The 21077-nt window shown below is 43.5% G+C and overlaps 1 protein-coding gene across 2 annotated transcripts; it reads left to right on the top strand.

The window, feature by feature from the left end:
* Positions 1–6500: 6500 nt before the first annotated feature.
* LOC100960859 (cathepsin G) lies at positions 6501–9119 on the top strand. 2 transcript variants are annotated; one of them, XM_012812824.1, is made up of 5 exons: positions 6501–6555; positions 7316–7457; positions 7898–8033; positions 8271–8525; positions 8910–9119. In XM_012812824.1, the coding sequence occupies exons 1-5, from the start codon at positions 6501–6503 to the stop codon at positions 9081–9083; spliced, it is 762 nt and encodes a 253-aa protein (XP_012668278.1). In that variant the 3' UTR covers positions 9084–9119. The 2 variants fall into 2 exon arrangements, with proteins under 2 accessions (XP_012668278.1, XP_012668279.1); XM_012812825.1 differs by lacking the exon at positions 8271–8525.
* Positions 9120–21077: the final 11958 nt, after the last annotated feature.

Raw genomic sequence — 21077 nt, 5'->3', positions numbered from 1 at the left:
TGGCCATCATGTACCTGCACACACCTTCAGAAAGCCTGGAGGCCAGTCTAACCAGGCCGTATTCCCAGATGAGGATAATCCCACTCCTACTGCTACCTCCACCACCACCCAAGTGCACTATCTGGGGGCCTGGAGATCAATCCATCCCACCCACCACAGCTTGCACCAATGCACACACCTGAGGAGAGGCTACCCTACTATAACCTAAAGATGTCCCTCAACGAACTGGCCAGAACAATTGGGAAAAAGAAGGACATAAAATGCATCCAGGTTAGAAAACAGGAAGTTTCCTTTTTGCAGATGACATGATCCTATATGTTTAAAAAACCTAAAGATTCCACCAAAAAACACTTAGAATTGAGAAATGCATTCAATAAGTTGCAGAATACAAAATTAACTTATGAAAATCCATAGCATTTCTATTCACCAAGAACAAACTTGCTGAAAAAGAAATCAGGAGAGCAATCCCATTTACAATAGCTACAAAACATAAAATGCCTAACGAATAAATTTAACCAAGGAGGTGAAAGACCCCTACAGTAAAAACAGGAAAACATCTGATGAGAGAAGAACACAAACAAATGGCAAGACATCTCATGGTCAGAGACTGAAGAATTAACATTGTTAAAATGACCATACTACCTAAAGAAACCTACAATTTCAATACAACCCCTATCAAATACCAATGAAACTCTTCACAGATACAGAAAAAAACTCTAATATCCATATGGGAAAACAAAAGACCCCAAATAGCCAAAGCAATCCTGAGCAAAGAACAAAGCTAGAGGAATCATACTACTTAACTTCAAAATATACTACAAAGCTATAGTAACCAAATCAGCATGGCAGTGGCATAGAAACAGACACACAGGCTCGGCGCCTATAGCTCAACCAGCTAAGGCGCCAGCCACGTACACCTAAGGTGGCGGGTTCGAATCCCCAGCCCGGACCCACCAAACAACAATGACGGCTGCAACCAAAAAATAGCCAGACGTTGTGGCGGGCACCTGAGGTCCCAGCTACTTGGGAGGTGGAGGCAAGAGACTCGCTTGAGCCCAGGAGTTGGAGGTTGCTGTGAGCTGTAATGCCACGGCACTCTACCCAGGGGGACAGCTTGACGCTCTGTCTCAAAAAAAGAAAAGAAACAGACACACAGACCAATGAAACAGAATAAAGATCACAAAAATAAATACACACATTTATAGCCAAACGATTTTTTACCAACGTGCCAAGAGTATCTACTTGGGAAAGGAAACCTTCTTTAAAACTGGATATCTTTGTGTAGAAAAATCAAATTAGACCCCTATGTCTTACCATATATTAAAAAATCAACTCAAAATGGATTAAAAATTTAAACATAAGATCCAAAACTATAAGGTTAAAAAAAATAGGAGTAATGCTTCAGAATGTTAAGTCTTGGTAAGGATCTTATGGATAAGACCTCTACATCTTGCAAGGATGTTATGGATAAGATCTCAAAAGCAGCACAGGCAACCAAAACAAACATCGACAAAAGGAACTATATTGAAATAAAAAGCTCTGCACAGCAAAGGAAAAAATAAAAACAGAATGAAGAGAAAACCTGCAGAATGGGAGAAATTATTTGCAAACTATTCATCTGACAAGCAATTAACATCTGGAGTGTACAAGGAACCCAAATAACTCAAGAGCAAAAGCCAAAAAGGTAAATAACAAAAAAAAAACAAAGAGTCCAGGCACAGCGGCTCACACTTATAATGCCAGCATTTTAGGAGGCCAAAGTAGAAAGGATTGCTTGAAGCCAGGAGTTCAAGACTAGCCTGGGCAGCACAGCAAGATCTCATCTCTATAAAAAATTTTAAAATTTGCCAGACGTGGAGGCATGCACTTGTCATTCCAGCTACTTAGGAGGTCGAGGCACTTGAACCCAGGGGTTTAAGGTTGCTTGGAGCTATAATCATGCCTCTGTACTCCAACATGGGCAATAGAGTAAGATCCCATCTCTAAAAGAAAAAACAAAAATAAAAATAAAAAAATAATAATCCCACTAAAAGGTAGTCAAAGAGTCTAAATCTCAAAAGAAGACATACAGATAGCCAAAAGGTGTATGAAAAAATGATCAACATCAATAAATCACTAATCATCAGGGAATGCAAATGAAAATCACAATGAGATGTCATCTTACCCCCACTAGAACTTCTATTATGAAAAAAACAAAAATAACAAATGCTGGCAAGGATGCGTAGAAAATAAAACTCTTATATGCTGTTGATGGGAATGTAAATTAGTACAGCCATCGTGGAAAACAGTATGGAGATTTCTCACAAAACTGAAACTACACCTGCCATGCCATCCAGCATTCCCACTACTGGGTATTTAGTCAAAGACAAGGAAATCAGTTTATCAAAGGGATACCTACACTCTCATGTTTATTGCAGCTCTACACCATAGCAAAAATATGCAATCAACCTAAGTGTTCATCAAGAGATGAACGCATAAAGAAAATATGTGTGTATTCCATTGTGTGTATACAAATATTTATAGTATTCCATTGTGTGTATACAAATATTTATAGTATTCTATTTATAGTATAGTATGTATATATGTATACACACAATAGAATACTATAAATATTCTAAATATAAATACTATATATAAATACTATATACTATTATACTATATGTAAATGCTATTTATAAATACTATAAATATATGTATACACACAATAGAATACTATTCAGCCATAAAAAATAATGAAATTCTGCCCTTTGTAGCAACTTGGAAGTCATTATGTTAAATGAAATGAGCCAGGCACAGAAAGGCAAATGTTTTATGTTCTCACTCACGTGCAAGAGTTAAAAAATTAGATCTCATGGATGTGGAAAGTAGAATCAGAGCTACAAGCTGAGAAGGGGGGAGGAGAGGATGAAGGGAGGTTAGTCCATACAAACATAGAGTTAGACAGAAGAAATAAGTTCTAGTGCTCTAAAGTACAGTAGGATGACAATAGTTGGCAACAATATATTGCATATTCCAAAGTAGCTAGATTTGCATTGTTCCCAACACAAAGAAATGATAAATGGTGGAAGTTATGGATATTCTAAACACCCTAATTAGATCATAGCACATTGTATGCGTGTATCAAAATATTACATGTAGCCCTTATAAATATGTACAATTATTATGGATCAATTAAAAAGTGTAAATATACAGTTACTACTATTTAATTGCACACGAACTTCATGGCCACCCTGTATTAGATGACACAGATTTCTCCGGGCCACTAAATAGTCTTCTAAAGCACAGCATCTCATTCGTATATCATAATTTATATTATCCTTCTATGATTGTTGATCATTTGGACTGTCTGAGCATTTTGGGAAGAGGATCTTAAGGAATAATTTACCTCTACCTATTTCTTGAGTTTACTCAGGGTCCCAGGGTCAGGTGCTGGGTCTTAGAAGGAAGCTTTTCTGCCAGGAAACACTAAAGGCCTTGAACCTTTTTTCAAATCTTTTCCTGCCACATTCAGGGCTTCTGGTGTACCTCTTTCCCCCAAATTACTCTGATGGAAAGATTTTAAGAGGATCCCAGGGAATTTGCTACAGCAAAGTCATATACTTCATGACCCTCTCAGGGGTGCAGTTTTTCCTTCGTCACCCACTCTTCCCAACAGGGACAACACAGGCCAGTTCTTGGCAAGTAAGTGTCTGGCTTCCTGCAGAAACTTGTGTCTGGAAGACAATGGCTCTGGCACAGCCCTCTCCCAGTACAGGCACTTAATAAAACAATCAGAAGCCATCAGTAGAAACTTGCCAAGGAGTGTGGGAAATGTCCTTCTAAGAGTGATGTTAAGGTAGCCCTGAGGCTCTGGAGTGCCTCTGCAGTGCACTGGTGGGTCCCAGAGGAACCGAGTGCTTACTGACTGGAGTCGTAGGCAGGGAGGGAGGGGTTTGACTCCGCAGCAGCTGGCAACTGCCTGCTCAGAGGACTTGCATTGTGGGCAGCTTGTGGGCCCTGGGGAGGGAGGTGGTGGGACACACCTTCTCTGGAATGTCCCAATATCCCAGAGGAGAAGAACCCGGCAACTGACGGAAATGTAATAAAACAGTCCAAAGGAGATGTAACCAGCTATGGATATTGTGAAACATGTCACAGTGTTTTTTTTGTTACAATACCACCCGTTTATTAAAACAGAACATAAAAACACTTAAAAATTATGTGCCCCTCTCCACTCTCATATACTCACTTTCCATCCAAATGCTCTCTCTGACCCTCAGGACTTCTTTGTTCTAAAATGTATTACAAAATATACATACATGGAAAGTGGACAAGACATTAATGTACAGTTTAGAGAATAACTATAAGGCATTTTATATCAAGAAATAGAGCACATTTCCTATAGATTATAGATAACCACTTCATGTGGTTATCAAAAGTCCGGATTTTTTGTATTTAGCACATTCCCTCAGAACAGCAGTAACTTCATAACTGAACTATCACTATTTATTTTTTCAATTTTGGCCTGATAATGTCCCTGCGTTGGCAGACCATCGAGACTTTGAAGGTGTTTAGACATTTGAAACATCTTTGGTTTGGGCTGCTTTTAGTGGGAAGGTTGGCGGGAAGCCTAGGTCACTGTCGAGGGCATTCTCTACTCGAGTCTTTGCCCACAGCCTTGGGGACCTATCTTGGACTCTTCTTTTGGTACCTGAGCAGGTTTTGTTTTTCACCTTTTTTCTTTTTTAAGTTAAACTAAGGTTTTTCAAATAAAAATAAAATGTTAGAGTATTTAACAAATTTAAATTATCCCAAGTGCCAAGGAGCTAATAAAGCTGCTATATTCTTTCCTCTCTTTTTTCTCGTTTTCTTCACATTACTTTTCAGAGGCATAAAAAAATGTCTTGGAGAACGTACTTGAAAGGGGATAAAGCTCCGTGCTGTTCTGAAATAAGTGAAAAACTATGTATTTATTTATAAGAAAAGGATCCTTAAGTTTGTAAGATTTTCAAGTGGGCTTATCCCACTCCATAAAAGATTGAGAATTGTATTAGTCTTCAATACTGCTGTTTTTTTCAAAAATTATCCTGGTTTCTATGCAGACATGGTACCTTCTAAATGTTTGTAAGTATATTTTGACAGCCTACTGTGATACTTTGCAGCAATTTGCTGTGCTTTTCTCAACATTGAGTACATGACTCTTTTCTCCAGGTCCTCTACATAGCACAGCAGTGAATATGCCCCCCTTTTAGAAGCTATTGCCCTGGGCAGGAAATGTGGATTCGGTTGATTGACTGTTCACTGATGAAATGGAATCTTAGATGTTTTCTAGCTAAGATCTGACGGCTCTTAACAAAATCAAGTGATTAGCCCTTTTCTTCTTGTAGGGAACCTTCTGGAACACAAAGATTTTCACTTTGGGCAGAGAGCACGCAGGTGGAAGTCTTCAGCTGTGTCCTACTTCTCACTGAAGGTTGGTACAGGCTCCAGTAACCTGAGAAAGTAACTGTCAGTGGTAGAGCTTTATTCTTCCCTCTGCATTCCCCAGCAGCACTCCCACCCTCTCAGGATAGTGGCTACTCCACCTGCCTCAACAAATTACAGAAAGAAGGGAAAGCACCAGGGTTCTCAGCAGTGTGACGCTGGGCCACAGGCAGGCTTCACCTTTCCTCTCGGCCCCTTCCGCTTTTTCCCGGTGTGCGCGCCCACATCCCCCAGCACAGCCCACCATCTTTCATTCACCTCGTCCAAGTCTTACTAAGTATATGTGGATAAACAATCCAGGCTCAGCGTCTGTGGCTCAAGTGGCTAAGGCGCCAGCCACATACACCTAAGTTGGCAGGTTCGAATCCAATCTGGGCCTGCCAAACAACAATGACGGCTGCAACCAAAAAATAGCTGGGTACTGTGGTGGGTGCCTGTGGTCCCAGCTACTTGGGAGGCTGAGGCAGGAGACTCGCTTGAGCCCAGGAGTTGGAGATTGCTGTGAGCTGTGATGCTACAGCACTCTACCCAGGGCAACAGCTTGAGGCTCTGTCTCAAAAAAAAAAAAAAAAAAAAAAGGCAAAACAATCCATGGAATTTGCATTTATTTAGAGGACCCCAGAAATCCCAAAGGATGGATGCTCTAACCCAGAAGGGTAGCAAATGGAGGAAGTAGGCAGTTGCCAGCTTTCAGGCTTTGTTGGGGTGTGGTGGAATTTGGTGGAGTCAGGGTTCTGGGACACATTGCCCAAAGCTCCCTCCTTGTAGCCCTGGGTTCCTATTTCTGCTGTCAGGACTGACTCAGCAGCTGTGCAGATCACAGAGTTGGTTAGATGATTCCCTCTTCACCTCGATCACTGGCAGTTGGTGGGCAAACCTCCTGGGCAGTTTTAGGTGATGAAACCTATCACATTAGCAGGAGAACGGGAGTGTGAAGTCTCAAGCTCCCAACCCCACCCCTTCCTTCCTCTATCCAGGGCTAAAAGTGTGGCAGGAGGAAGCACAGCACCATCTGACCAGGCAGCCCTTCAGGGAAGATGCAGCCCCTTCTGCTTCTGTTGGCCTTTCTCTTCTCCCCTGGGGCTGAGGCGGGTGAGTGACTGTCCCCACCCTCAGAGTTCTGACCCCATCACATAGATTCTGGAGTCAGACTTCTTGGTACATCCTAATTCTGTATTATTGAACAAGTTATTTGAATTCATATTTCCTCAGTTTCCTCATCTATACAATGGGAATGATATTAACAATGACCTTGTAGAGCTGTTATAAGAATTAAATGAGTTAGTGTACGTGAAAGTCTTGGAATTGCCCCCAGCACACAGCTCTATAAAAGTGCTCTATATAAATTCTTTCTGCAGCCCATGTGTCAGGGCCTACGAAGTTCAGAATACAGAAATAACTGTCCCATCAGCTCCATCTAGATCCCCACACACCCGTCCTATGTGGTCTTCAGCTGGGCTCAGAAGGATCTGGGAAGCTCCCTGAGGGAGAAAGTACCAGGGAAGCCCATGAAAAGTCCTGGGCTCACAGAAGACCATCTCTCCTCAATATCGGAGGCTGAAACTGGCCTTGTCTGGAGCAAGGATTTTTCTCCCCCTTTTGAGATGGGAGAGGGAGCTGAGGCCTAGGATGGGGAACCAATCTCCCCTCAGGTCAGCATGTTTCCTGTTGAACCCTGGATCCCTCTCCCAATGTTGGTGCCCCCTAAATCCCAGTCCTGAGCACCAACTCCTCCCTCACCTGCATCATCTCTCACGACCTCCCTAGCTTCCAGCCCTCTGGAACCACCCACCTGATGCCCACACAGTGGGTTCTGTGAGCACAGGGGTAAGTGCCGCATGCTTCTTTCCAGGGGAGATCATCGGAGGCCGGGAGGCCAGGCCCCACTCCCACCCCTACATGGCATTTCTTCAGATCCAGTCTCCTGGAACTAGTTGCGGGGGGTTCCTGGTGCGAGAAGACTTTGTGCTGACGGCAGCTCACTGCTGGGGAAGGTGAGGAGCTCAGGAGCTTCCTGGGCAGCCGGGAACACAAGCCCAGGAAAGTTCATCAGAAGAGCCATCTAAGAGCAGGGTTGTGTGACAAAAGTGTCAAAGGGAAATGGAGCAAGTCTTTGGGGGAAGAAACAGGCCAGTGCAAATGAGGAGAAAAGGAGCAAGAGGAGAAGATGGGAGGCAGGCAGTGGGACTCAAAATATGAACCCAAGCTATTTCCCAACTTAATCTGGGGAGCAAACCTCAGGGTCACCGTCCCCCTGTCATTTCCAGCTCAGGGCTGCTGAGAAACAGGGCAGAGCCCATTCCACAACTCCCCTGAGCCCCCAATTCTCTTTAGCTGCAGCCCTTCCCTGGCCTGGGCTGGCCCCTGCCCTGCAGAGCAGTGGACCACCACTCCTGTGGACCAGACCTACCTCTAGGCCACCTTGCCTTTGCAGCACTATAGTCGCCATCCTTGGAGCTCACAACATCCAAAGGCAGGAGAGGACCCAGCAACGCATCCCTGTGCTCAGAGCCATACGCCACCCTGATTACAACCAGCAGAATAACCACAACGACATCATGTTACTGCAGGTGCCAGGCCCTCTGGGTCTCCAGCCCAGCTGGCTCCTTCCCAGTGGGGCAGCTTCACTGAGTCTGGGGCAGTGCAGGAGGAAGCAAGGGCAGGGTGGTGGGGGAAATGGGGTGGGGGACATGGGGTGGGGGACATGGGGTCTCCCTGGGTGGTAGATGACGTGGGTGAGCACTGCACCAGCAGTCCCTGAGGATGGCGGCCCTACTAAGTGGGAACACCTACACCCTTCCCGCCAGCTGGAAAATAGAGCCACACAGAACGGAGCCGTGCGCCCAGTGGCTCTGCCTCAGAGATGGGCAAGGCTGAGGACTGGGACACTGTGCACAGTGGCCGGCTGGGGCCTGGTCAGCCTGAACCGAAGGACAGACAGACTCCAGGAGGTGCAGCTGAGAGTCCAGCGGGATCAGCAGTGCCAGAACCGCTTCCGTTTTTACATTGGCCACACTCAGATTTGTGTGGGGGACCCGAGGCAGAGGAAGTCTGCCTTCAGGGTAAGACCATGGGATCTGCCAACACTGCCCAGGACACAGAGGGCTGGGCAGAGCTGGGGCAGTGGGAGCAGACTCCACCCCCACAGCCTCACCCTAGGGGCTGGAACAGGATGGGCTGGGGACCGTTTTCCCATCAATCCAGTCTCTAGGGGAATGGGAGGAAGACCCAGAACTTTGGTGGGGAGGGGAAGAACTTGAATTTGGCTGAAGACAGTAACCATGGCCAGGGCAAAAGCCCAAGGACCAAAAGATCGCAGGGCTGATGTCTGCACCAACTTCGCACCCCACACACACCCAGCAACCAAAGAAGCTCACCCACCCCACCTCTTCTGAGAGCCCAGACAGGGAGGCAGGCTTAGTGTCCTCCCCCACCTCTGCCCGCAGGGAGACTCAGGAGGGCCCCTGGTGTGTAACAGCGTGGCCCATGGCATCGTCTCCTATGGAAACGCCAGGGGGACTCCTCCCGCAGTCTTCACCAGAGTCTCAAGCTTCCTGCCCTGGATAAGGAGGACAATGGAACGCTTCAAACAGCCTGGTCAGAGGGAGACCCCACTGTGACCGGTCTTCTCCAGGGCACAGCCCAGCTCCAGGGAGTTGCCAGAGCCTTTACACCAACTTCTCATTTGTTCATTAAACATCGTTTAGTAGTTTCTTTTGGACTGCTATAACAATACTATAAACCAGGTGGTTTTGAAACCACAGAAATTTCTCACAGGCCTAGAGGCCAAGGCACCTCACATCAAGGCATGAGCAGATTCCACGTCTGGTAAGCGCCCACTCCCTAATTCACAGACAGCCCTCTCCTCCTCCCTGTGTCCTCACAGGGTGGAAAGGGCAAAGGAGGTCCTCAGGGCTTTTTTTTTTTTTTTTGAGACAGAGCCTCAAGCTGTCCCCCTGGGTAGAATACTGTGGCATCACAGCTCAAAGCAACCTCCAACTCCTGGGCTCAAGCAAGTCTCCTGCCTCAGCCTCCCAAGTAGCCAGGACCACAGGCACCCACCACAGTACCCAGCTATTTTTTGGTTGCAGCCATCATTGTTCTTTGGCGGGCCCAGGCTGGATTCGAACCCGCCACCTTAGGTGTATGTGGCTGGCACCTTAGCCACTTGAGCCACAGGCACTGAGTCTCTCAGGGCTCTTTTGAGAGGACCATAATCCCCTTCATGAAAGCTCTGCCCTCATGACCTAATCACCTTCTAGAGTCCCCAGCCTAAACCTTGGGGATTAGGTTTCAATACATGAATTTTGGAGGCAAACACACATTCAGTCTATAGATTGTAATAATACGGTAGAACCTCTGTGAATTGACTGCCCAAACTGGTCAACATACGGAGGTGGTCAACATAAGGAACTACACCTTAGTACATGTGGCGCATATCTGGTCTATGAAACTTAAGGAGGTGGTGAACTGTGGAGTTCTACTGTATGTGCCAGGCTGAGCTGGCTTCCTCCAGGAAAATGGGGTCTCTTTCCCAGGACAAATGGATCCCCTCTATGTCCTGGGTATCCAGAGGAGCATCTTTTCTCCTTCAAGCCACCCACTCCCCATCCCACTTCCCCCCACTGCCTTGGGGCACAGTGGAAAGATATATCTCTCCCCAGAGGAAGTTTCTTTCTGCCCTATGAGATGATTTTCCCTACTTGATATTAAAATACTTTAATTAAATTAAGTATGAATTAAAATTAAATTTAAAAATAAATTAAATAATTACATTAATTTAATTAAGCTCTAATTAAAACAGTGTACCATCAGTGTACACAAAAATTGCAGGACAAAGGGACAGAACTGAAACTCCCTAGAAGGCCTAATTTAATATATAACAAAAGGTGGCATCTCAAATCATTGGAAAACAATGAAATTTTTAAAAATGGTATTAGAGGGTGGTGCCTGTGGCTCAAAGGAGTAGGGCGCCAGCCCCATATACTGGAGGTGGCGGGTTCAAACCCGGCCCTAGCCAAAAACTGCAAAAAAAGAAAAAAAAAAAAAAGGTATTAGAATACATAACTATTTGGGGGAGGGGAAGAAAATTGGATTCATTCCTCATACTATACTCCCAAATAAACCTCAATGGATCATAGATCTAAATGCAAAAATTAAGCCGTATAAGTACTAGAAGAAAAAATAAAAAGATATGCTTGTTTTAAAGTATCTAACAAAGACCTATGCTCATGAAAGCACTATTCACAACAGCCAATGAGAGAAGCAACCGAACTGTCCATCAGTGGCCAGAGTCCTTGCCCTAACCCCTTACACTATACCCATTTCACTGTTCTAGACACCAGCATTTTCATTTTCAGGGTGATAAACATCTGCTTTGTGCTTTTGAAACTCCAAAGTCATATCAACCTCTACACAAAATGTTGATTAAAGTAATAATACATTTACCCTGAAGATTTGCCCTAACCGGGCAATAGTATATTCAAATGAAAGATTATTAAAATCATATGATTTAAAATCATGCTTTAAACATCTTAAAGTAACTGGACAAAAGTCACCTGGGAGGCTTTTCTAGGTACCTGAACATGCTAATTACTCCTTGTAGTGTGACATTTGCTATCTGAACTTTTTCAATTTTCATAATGTTAAATGAAATAATCACTGAACAGGTATTTTATCAAATCCAACTGGCTATACACAGAAACGCTTTGATGAATTTGACCATTGTTTTCTGTGTATCTCTTACCAGAAAGTCATTTCTCTGATATTTAGCATAAGCCTTTTATCAACAAAATTTTAATCAACAATACATCTTCGACAATCTTCAGTCATTCTCTCTGTTTGCTAACTGCCTACCCACAGGAATTATCTGTTACTTGCCTGCTATCAGGGATAACAGTCTCATTATTAAATGTTTACACTGGCAAATGGAAAGAATACTTACTGTCAGGGAGGGATGAGGAGAGAGCAGTGGGAGAGGCCCCCACTCAACCCTTCCTTTCCATGACATTTACTTAGAGCCCAACTACTGTCCAGTCTTGGACTCAGTACCCAGGAAAGCTTAAGGGCAGACATCTCATTTTCATGTCTTTCTCTGCCAGACAGCACCTCCGAGGCAGAAGTGCCTCTGGCTGCCCTGCTGGGTAGGCTTCTGCTGACCCCAGGGTACTCGCCTCCAGAAGATAACTCACAACCCCTCTCAACCGATCTGCATGCCTCCCTTTTTAGCAAACCTCACCAGCAGAATTTTGACAAGAAAGTGTTTTGCATGATGAAAATCCATGCAAAAGAACACAATTCCTCTCCCTTTCTTTCTCCACGTGCAAATTTTGTGCATTAGGAGCCCTGCAGACTTGCATAGGAAGTCACAAAACCCTGAGTGCACGCACAGAAAGGTCACCATGAACTTCTCTTCCAACCCCAACAGCTGAAGAAGACTCTCTCCCTCTTTCTCTCTCTCACACACACACAAACACACATTCACACACACAATTCACCCACACTAATCTATTTCTTTTTTTTTTTTTTTTTTTGGTAAAGAGTCTCACTTTATTGCCCTTGGTGGAGTGCCGTGGCATCACACAGCTCACAGCAACCTCCAACTCCTGGGCCTAAGCAATTCTCTTGTCTCAGCCTCCTGAGTAGCTGGGACTACAGGCGCCCGCCACGATGCCCAGCCACTTTTTGTTGCAGTTTGGCCAGGGCTGAGTTTGAACCCACCACCCTCGGTATATGGGGCCCGGGCCCTACCCCCTGAGCAACAGGCACCACCCACTAATCTATTTCCTTTTCAGACTGTACAGGGAACAGAGAAGACAGGGTCTGTGTAGAGGCAAAAATCCAAAGATTCTGAGCTCAGACTTGCCTCTCACTGTTTCATGCGGAGCCTTTAGGGACCCTCCCGGTGAGGCCAGGGCTATGTCTGTCTTGTAAATGTAAATGAGAAACCTCTGCCTGTTTGAGGATCTCAATTATTTCTCCATGAGAAAAGGAATGGTTAATCTTGATGTACTTCTGGATCCATGTGACTCTGTGGCATAGCCAGGCTTTGAGTTTCCTTAATAAATCACGTCCACAGTGATGGAGAGCCCGTTTTGTCTTCCCTGAGCAGACACACACTTGAGACAATACCAAGGTGTAGAGACATCAGTCACCAGATCATCTCACAAAGAAGGGAAAGTTTCAGAGGAAAAGAAAAACATAAACCAGGTGTAATTCTGAGGAAAATGTGCAGAACTTACCAGAGACTTCATGGAAAGAAGTTGTGGAGCAGAGTTGTTGAGGCTATTCTAGATCTTTTTTCTTTCATGTAAAATTTAGAACCCAATTATTGATTTTTACAAAGCCTGCTGTGATTTTTACTGGGATCACACGCATAACAATTTGGGAGAATTGACATTTCAACAATATTGATTTATCTGATTTTCCTTACCACTGCTTTGTAGCTTTCGGCATATACACATTGTACATAATTTTTTAGTTTTTCTCTCTGTATATTTCATGTTTCATTTGGCGCTATTGTCCATGGTACTACTTTTCACTTTTGATTTCAAAGTGCTCATTGCTAATACAAAGGAATGTAGTTATAACCTATCTGGGTATTTACATTTGAATTTGATTTCTCATAGATAGCATTCAGTTAGGCCTTGCTTTCTCACCCAGCATGGTAATCATAGCCTTTTAAGTGGAATCTCTGGGAGTGTCCAAACTTTTTTTTCCTTCTTGCTTACATTGTAAAAAGAGTTGTCTTGGGCCACACATTGAAAATACTAAGAAAAGCTGATGAGCAAAGAAAAAGGCTATTCATCATTTTTGTGATATCTGACATGACAGATAAGCAAATCAGCCTCAATTAACCTACATGCAGCCCACAGGATACAGGTTGAACCCCTGCTTCAGACTATTTATATGTAATGTAATGATTAATATTACTGTGTTTAAATCTATCAGCTTGCTATTTTTTCCTATTTTCTTATGTGTTCCTTATTTTTTTTTTCTCCTTTTGTCTCCTTTTGTTTAAATCCTTTTGGGGATTTAGTATTTTTTTAAGATCCTGTGTCATCACACCTCTGATAGCCATACCTCTTCATTTTATTCTTTTTATCAATCTTTGAGAGATGGGGTCTTGCTGTGTTGCCCAAGCTGGATTTGATCCACTTGACTCAGCCTCCCAAGTAGCTGTGGGTGCATGACACTGTGCCTGATAATTTTATTCTTTTATTTTTTTAATAAGTCATCTGTACATAGATCATGAATACATTTATGCCATTATGGGATTCAGTGTGTTGATGATTTGTACAAATCAGAGTGCTTACATCCTACTAATCAACATAGCCTTCACCTCATTTACCCAATTACAGCATTAAGACATTTGTGTTCTGGCCTTCCTGTTCCCGGCGGTGCCTGGCTCCACTGGTGCTCACCATCCCAGCATCCGCAGTGGCCCAGCCCAAGCCAAGCACACCGGTGCGAACAAGACCACAGTTGGGATTCCCATACCCCTCAGATGGCCACAAGACTCAGGTCTCTGAAGAGTCAGCCTCCTGGTCTCCTGATCAGCTTCTTAAAGAAATCTTTCTAGGAGCAGTGTGAGGAACACAGGCACCTCCTGGACAAAGCCACCTGCTGAGCACTTACAGCCACCATGCCCAAGAGAAAGGCAAAAGGAGATGCTAAAGGTGACAAAGATGAAGGATGAGCCACAGAGGAGATCAGCACGGTTGTCTGCTAAACCTGCCCCTCCAAAACCAGGCCTAGAAAGGTCCCTGCAAAGAAGGGAGAAAGGGAAAAGCAGATGCCAGCAAGGATGGGAACAATCCCGCAAGAAACAGAGATGCCTCTACAGTCCAGTCCCAGAAAGCAGAAGGCACTGGGGATGCCAAGTGAAATGCGCACTTTTGATAGCTCTGTACTTTTAGTGACTCTAGTGCTTGAAATACTATTTTTTTTAATCAAGTTTTATAAAAATGTAGACTTTTGAGGGTTTTTTATGTTGTTAGCACACAGGACACTTTGTTGTTCTTTGTGGAAAGGGCAAATACCACTAATAGAATCAGTTTCTGTGTCTCAGAAACTGAATCCAAATGGAGGAAAGTAGGATTTTCTGTCTTGGTTTTTGAAGATTGTTCTTGGTTCCCGGAGGAGCTTCTCTGACATTCACACATTAGCCGCTTTGGCACAGAAGCCTTACAGCATGGGGAAGCTAAACTTAATGTCCTCCTTCCCTGATGCCATCCGCATAGGCTTAGCCTTGCCACTCCTAACATCAACTGTGTTAGGTAATAAAATTCAAGCTCTCAAGAGATGACGCTGAGATGTGGTCACTCAGAAAAGCCAAGACTCCTGTTTTCAGTTTGTGGCTTCATCCCCATTGAGAACCCTGCAGGTCATAGGTCATTTCCTCCATGTCAGAGTTGGCCTGTGAAAAGCTTACAGATGCTTCACGTAAAGTGCCCCAGCCTCCTGAAAACCTTTCCTGTTCAAGGTGGCAACAAAAGACTTTACTGACTTTTAGAATGGACTTTTGCAGGAGAGGAATTTGGAAGTTATATAATAAAAGGTTATAGGTTGTCACCCATGTCCTACTGGAAGTAACTGTTTTTGAAAAGTATCTCATAAAGCTGAATACACTTTGGCTTAGGGAGATCATTTCCTACCCAGAGTCATAAAGGAATTCTTTAGTGTTGTAAAAGTTTTGAAGTTTTGTTTTTCACATTTGTCTTTAATCTGTCCTAAACCAACTTTTGTGAAAAGTAGAAGGTAGAAGTTCAGTTTGATGTTTATTTTCCCTGTACGGATAAGTGCTTGTCTTAGCACCGTTAAGTTGTCCTTTCCCCACTGATCTGTAACCCTGGCTCTTCGATGTACGTGGTTCTGTTGATGGTTTTTATTCTGACTCTCTTGTCAATTTATCTAACCTTGTGGTCCTACCATACAGTCCTGATTACTTTAGAAAAAGATCTTGATAAAAACCAAGATGCCTCCAATGTCTTGGCTAGTCTCAGCCATTCGCTCTTCCATACAACTTCTAGGATTAGACTGACAAGTTCTAAATCAAACCAAAAACCATGTTGGAATTTTGATGGGATTTGTGTTAAATTTATAAATTCATTGGTGAGCCACATCATCTTTACAATGTTGTCTTCCAATCCATAAACATGGTATAGCTCTCCATTTAGGCTTTTTAAATATCTTTCAATAAAGTTTTATAATTTTCTCTATTTTAAAAAAAAGACATTTGTGTTCTACACCTGATAGAGCCAACTTGTACTTGCAATATGGTCCATAGGTGTGGTCTCCTTACCAACCCTCCCTCTATTGACCCACCCCTCCCTTCCCCTCCCCTTCCCCTTCCCTCCTTCATCAAATATCCAATGTGCTCAGTACTACTATGAAACCAATTTATAATCTCTCACACTTGAATATGAAAAATGAAACACAACGATAGCCTAGGATAGTTTTATTCTTTTAAAATGGCTATTCTAGAGTTTACAACATACATCTTCAACTTTTCAAAGTCTGCCTGGAAGGAATAGCATTATCAATTCATATAATGTAAGATCCTTACAGCGGTATATTTCTGATCCCCTCTTTCTATCCTTTGTACTATCTGATGACAGTACCGGATATATTACGTTGTAATTGTTTTACTTTGTATATGTTCTAAATCTCATAATACATTGTTTTTACTTTAAGCAATCCTATTTTAAAGAAATAAAAAACTTTTACATTTCACTTTTACATACTTACCATTTGGGCTGCTTTGCATTCTTCTTTATGGTCTTGAGTTTTCATCTGGTATCTGTTTCCCTGAAAAAGTTTCTCTCACATTTTCTGTAGTGCAGTTGTGTTGGTGATGAAATCTCTCAGTTTTCATTTGTCTAAAAACATTTTTATTTCACCTCTGGATGATGGGACAGTTGGTAAGATCTGAAAATTCCCTGGGCATGAAGCCATTGCTATCCTTACTTTGTCATCAACAGAGTTCCTTGGACAGAGGTGATGTGAGGAAGCGACATGTGTAAATGAACATTCTCTAAATCTCTGAATGAGGCGCTGTCAGAAGCTCTGGGGGCAGGGAAGGAACATCTGTATGTAGGTTATGTACCTTCTCCTCTCTAATGGAAAGGATACCATCTAATCAACAGCCACTATCTGACTGGTGGGCCCTTCCAGCTAACAGTGCTGTGTTAGGGGCTCGGCATCAGTGTCAGTTGTGGAAGGTTAGGGACACCAATCTGTGATTATAACCAGAATCGCCAAGGTTGTCCATATTGTTTATCCCCTGCAGAGCTTCTGTTCCTGCCACATGTCCACTTGGCCCATCAAGCATCACCAGGGTAGGTGGAAAAGCAGCTGACTGACCTGCAGGAGAGGGTCATGTCATTCACCTGACTTGTGAGGGATCCTCTGCAGCGGGTCCCTTCTCTTGGACATTTACCTGGGGTGTGAGTATCTTCACACTCTCTGCCAACCCCAAGACATGATAATGTCTGGTAGTAGCTCCCCACGCTTCCAGGCCTTCTTGCCATCAGTCTTTCAGTCCTCATCCTTCCATGCCCCTGAACAGCTGGCCAACCCATTAGTTACTTCCCATGAATCATGTAAATTAGTTCCTCGGGCCATCTTAGCACCCACAGTACAGGAATAGCCTAATGCACTATCTGAAGCTCTGTCCACTGGAAAAATTCCCCTTGTCTCCTTACTCTCACGAGTGTGGGTGTAATGGCTGCAGGGGCCACCTGTTTTCACTTGTGTCTGCTTACCAGGTAGAGCCCTTCCTATAAGGCAGGGCCGTGCTTTTTCATCCTCCATTAGCTGCTCATAGGAACGCCCAGCAGGTGTAGGTTGAGGGAGATGCAGTTAGAAGTAGATAGAATTAGTACAAAGGGCTGAACCACCAGGCTCAACTACCTGTGCTTTCCAGACCTGCTCTGAGTTATCCTTTCCATTTAATAAGTGTAACAGAATGCAACAGAGCACACCAGTTTTATAATTTACTGAACAAGATAATTCACATAGTCATTTGGTGTCTGTATTAGGATTCTCCGGAGAATAGAATATGGAAGACGAGAATCCCCAGGACCTGCAACTGGCGCGCTAGAGACCCAGGAGAGCTGCTGTGTAGTTCTAGGCTGAGTCTGAAGACATGAGAACCAGGAGAGCCCAGGTGTGGAAGTTCTGGTCTGGAAGCAGGCTGGGGGTGCAAAAAGGAGATGATGTTTCAGTTAAAGTGCAAAGGACAGAAAAGACTGTCAGCTCAAAGCTGACCAGCAGAGGGCATTCCTCCTTCTACATGAGTGGATCAACATGTTTGATTTAGGCCTTCAACTAACGGGGTGAAGCCCACCCATGTTAGAGGGGACAATCTGCTCCCCTCGTCTGCTAATTCAAATGCTAGTCTTATCTGAAAACACCTTCACAGAAGCACACAAAATAATGTTTGACCAGATACCTGGGTACTCCATGGCTTCATCATGTTGATACATCAAATTAAGCATGATCACAGTGTCCCATGGTCAGGAATTTGGTTTCTTCCATAAACTGGCCTGGGGTGGTTTTTTAACTGGGAACAACTTTTTGTAGTATGGTGCATGACCTTATCCCCGCAGCTTATGCGTCTCAGCTGTGAATTCCTGTGGGCGTTTCCCTGTTCCCCCACAAGAGCAGCTCTGCCTGTCTCAGGTATTTCTGTCTCTGGTCCACAATGCTCTAGTGGGAGGACAGTTTACCCCACATCCTGGACATGCTATACAGCTATGACCAGATCAGCGAAGTAAGGTTTGGTGAGCCCTGTTTTGACCACCATCAACTTTTTCAGAAACAATTGTATGTTGCATAAGAATTTGTGATGTTTTTCTGGTTATTTGTTTCCATTTCAAGGGCTTATTTGACAGACCAACATTCTCTCCTCCTTTTGTGACCAGTCAGTCCTCTGGTATGCCTGACAGGTATGCCTGTCTTTTACAAAGACATCTAGTGTGCTTGAAATTTCCTGGGTACCATTTCCAAGTAGCATAACATCCTCCACATAAAGGAGCCAAGTCAACATAATTAAGACTTCTCTAATGATATTGTGACAATATGCAGGGGCTCAGCATGACCCTGGGATGAGGCAGATTTTACTTTTGTCCCTGTCAGGGGAAGGCAAACTGCTTCTGGGGATCTTTGCTCATAATAATGTAAAGAAAAACAAAACATTACCTTGATCTATATGTGCCTATTGGGAACAAGGGCTGGGCTGATTTTTTTTTTTTCAGTAACAATATGGTATCTGGGACCCCAGGTGTGATTTGTGCTGTCATCTGATTAACATGAGAGAATCCACGGTCATTCTCTAAGATGCTTCTGGCTTTTCTAAAACCATATAGATGATATAAGTGGGGATGTGGCAGAAATCACCAACCTTGCATCTTCTAAGTCTCCAATGGCGGCTTCATTTTTGGGATTCTTCATAGATGCAGCTTGCTTTCAGCTTAATATCTTGTGGGAGTGAGGATTATTCCAGGTTCTTCTTATCATAATAACCCTCAATCTACAAGTCAGCAAAGCAAAGTGAGGATTTGTCTGTTACTGTGATATATATTCTTGGTAGACACTCTGGGGGTGAGGTGAGGTGGCCAAGTAAAAGTAGAATTCTCAGTTAAATGTGAAGCTCAGATAAACAATAACTGTTTAGTATATCTCAAATAAGTAAAATATTACATAGGACATACTTATACCAAAAAAATTATTTCTTGTTTATCTGAACTTCAAATTTGACTGGAATCTTGTATTTTTATTTGCTAAATCTGGCAACACTAGACAATAACCACTAGATGGCTCTGTAGCGCCACTGGGTTCATATAAGATGGACACCTGGAGAAACTAAATAATGGCCCCGTGAAGACGTCCACATTCTGACCCCAAGAACCTGTGAATACCTGTTACCTTATGTGGCAAAAGGATCTGTGCAGATATAATTAAGTTAAACATATTGAGATGGGAAGAGTATCCTGGATTTTCCAGGTGGGCCCAATGCAAAGAGTCTTTGTAAGAGGGAGGTAGAAGAGTCGGACTCAAAGAAGAAGGGGTGAAGATGGAAGCAGAAGCCAGAGTGATGTGATTACTGGCTTTGAAGACGGAAGGAGCCATGAGCCAAGGAACACAGGTAGCCTCTATGAACTGGAAAATATAAGGAAATGGATCCTTCCATAGAGTTTCCAAAAGGAACGGAGCCCTGCTGACGCTGTGATTTTAGCTTATTGAGACTGATTTTGGACTTCTTAGCTCTGGAACTCTAAGATAATAAATGTGTGTTGTTTTAAGTCACTAAGTTTGTGGTGGCTTGTTACAGCAACAATAGGAAATAATGGATCTCCTGACCTCCATTAACTTTCACTCTGACCAGAAGTCTATATTAGCAATTATGACGAGCATAAATTAAGAGCCTGTATTTAACAGCCAGAGAAAGGCTTTTGGGTTTTCTCTTTTTGTCTGATCATAGGCTCCTCTATAGGCAGCTTGGAGAAAATTTACAGATTATACCTATGCCCTTGAAGACACCTGTCTCCTCAATTGAGAAGCTCTCAGTCTCTCAATTGATTTAGAGGTAAAGACGCAAAGTAAAACCATACCATGGTGCCTCAGGCTAGATTTCTGCCTCTGGATCTAGAATTATTTTGTTTCTGTGTGCCAGTGGGACATTAGCAGGTCACCCATCTATTTCATTCCTAGGGATGTTGTTGTCAACAATGCATGAGATGCATCTTTGGAATGAAAATAAGTGCTCTGGCTCGGCACCTATGGCTCAAGCAGCTAGGGCACCAGCCACATACACCTGAGCTGGCGGGTTCAAATCCAGCCCAGACCTGCCAAACAACAATGACGGCTGCAACCAAAAACTAGCCAGGCATTGTGGTGGCCGCCTGTGGTCCCAGCTACTTGGGAGGCGGAGGCAAGAGAATCGCTTGAGCCCAGGAGTTGGGGGTTGCTGTGAGCTGTGATGCCACGGCACTCTACCCAGGACAACAGCTTGAGGCTCTGTCTAAAAAAAAAAAGAAAGAAAAGAAATGCTCCAAAACATCTTTCAAAGTAAAATAATGACTACTTATTTTGTTAAGGAGAACATGGGCACCATGGCAACTACATACTGTATTGCTACCTTCCTTATTCCACCTTACTCAAACAGGAACCACCTGTCAGGAATTCCATCGACAGTTATAAAACAAGGGCCTCTACAATCTTTAGGCATACATTGATGTGAAGTGTTTTCCTTTGTTTTATTTTGATTCCTGGTTGGTTCTTCTTCCACTCCTCTAACTCACAGCTTCCAGTACCACTTCTCTCAACTCTCTGTTTATTTTAATTTTATAAAAAGAAATCCAAGATGTTCAAAAAGTCTTTGTCTGTCTTAACAAAATTAACCAGGATTTTCTCTTTAATTAATCTTGGTTTAGTTTTTTGCTTGGTTACTAGGCATGTGAGTTTTCTAAGATAAAAATATGAATAAATTTCTGCTAGAACAGCAATTCTTAACATTGGCTGCACAGTGGAATTATATGGGGAACTTAAAAAAATTGCTGGCTGGGCGCCCATAGCTCAGTGGTTAGGGCACCGGCCACATGCACCCGGGG

This window comes from Otolemur garnettii, unplaced genomic scaffold (assembly GCF_000181295.1).
Source record: "Otolemur garnettii isolate 467f Iridium unplaced genomic scaffold, OtoGar3 scaffold00225, whole genome shotgun sequence".
Classification (NCBI taxonomy): Eukaryota; Metazoa; Chordata; class Mammalia; order Primates; family Galagidae; genus Otolemur; species Otolemur garnettii.
Note: the sequence above shows the minus strand (reverse complement) of the source record. Positions and strands in the feature narration are given on the sequence as shown.

Coding starts and splice junctions, on each gene's coding strand:
- LOC100960859 (XM_012812824.1), top strand. CDS start 6,501: ATGCAGCCCCTTCTGCTTCTGTTGGCCTTTCTCTTCTCCCCTGGGGCT. Junction 6,556..7,315: donor CTCCCCTGGGGCTGAGGCGG/GTGAGTGACTGT, acceptor GCTTCTTTCCAG/GGGAGATCATCGGAGGCCGG. Junction 8,526..8,909: donor AGAGGAAGTCTGCCTTCAGG/GTAAGACCATGG, acceptor CTCTGCCCGCAG/GGAGACTCAGGAGGGCCCCT.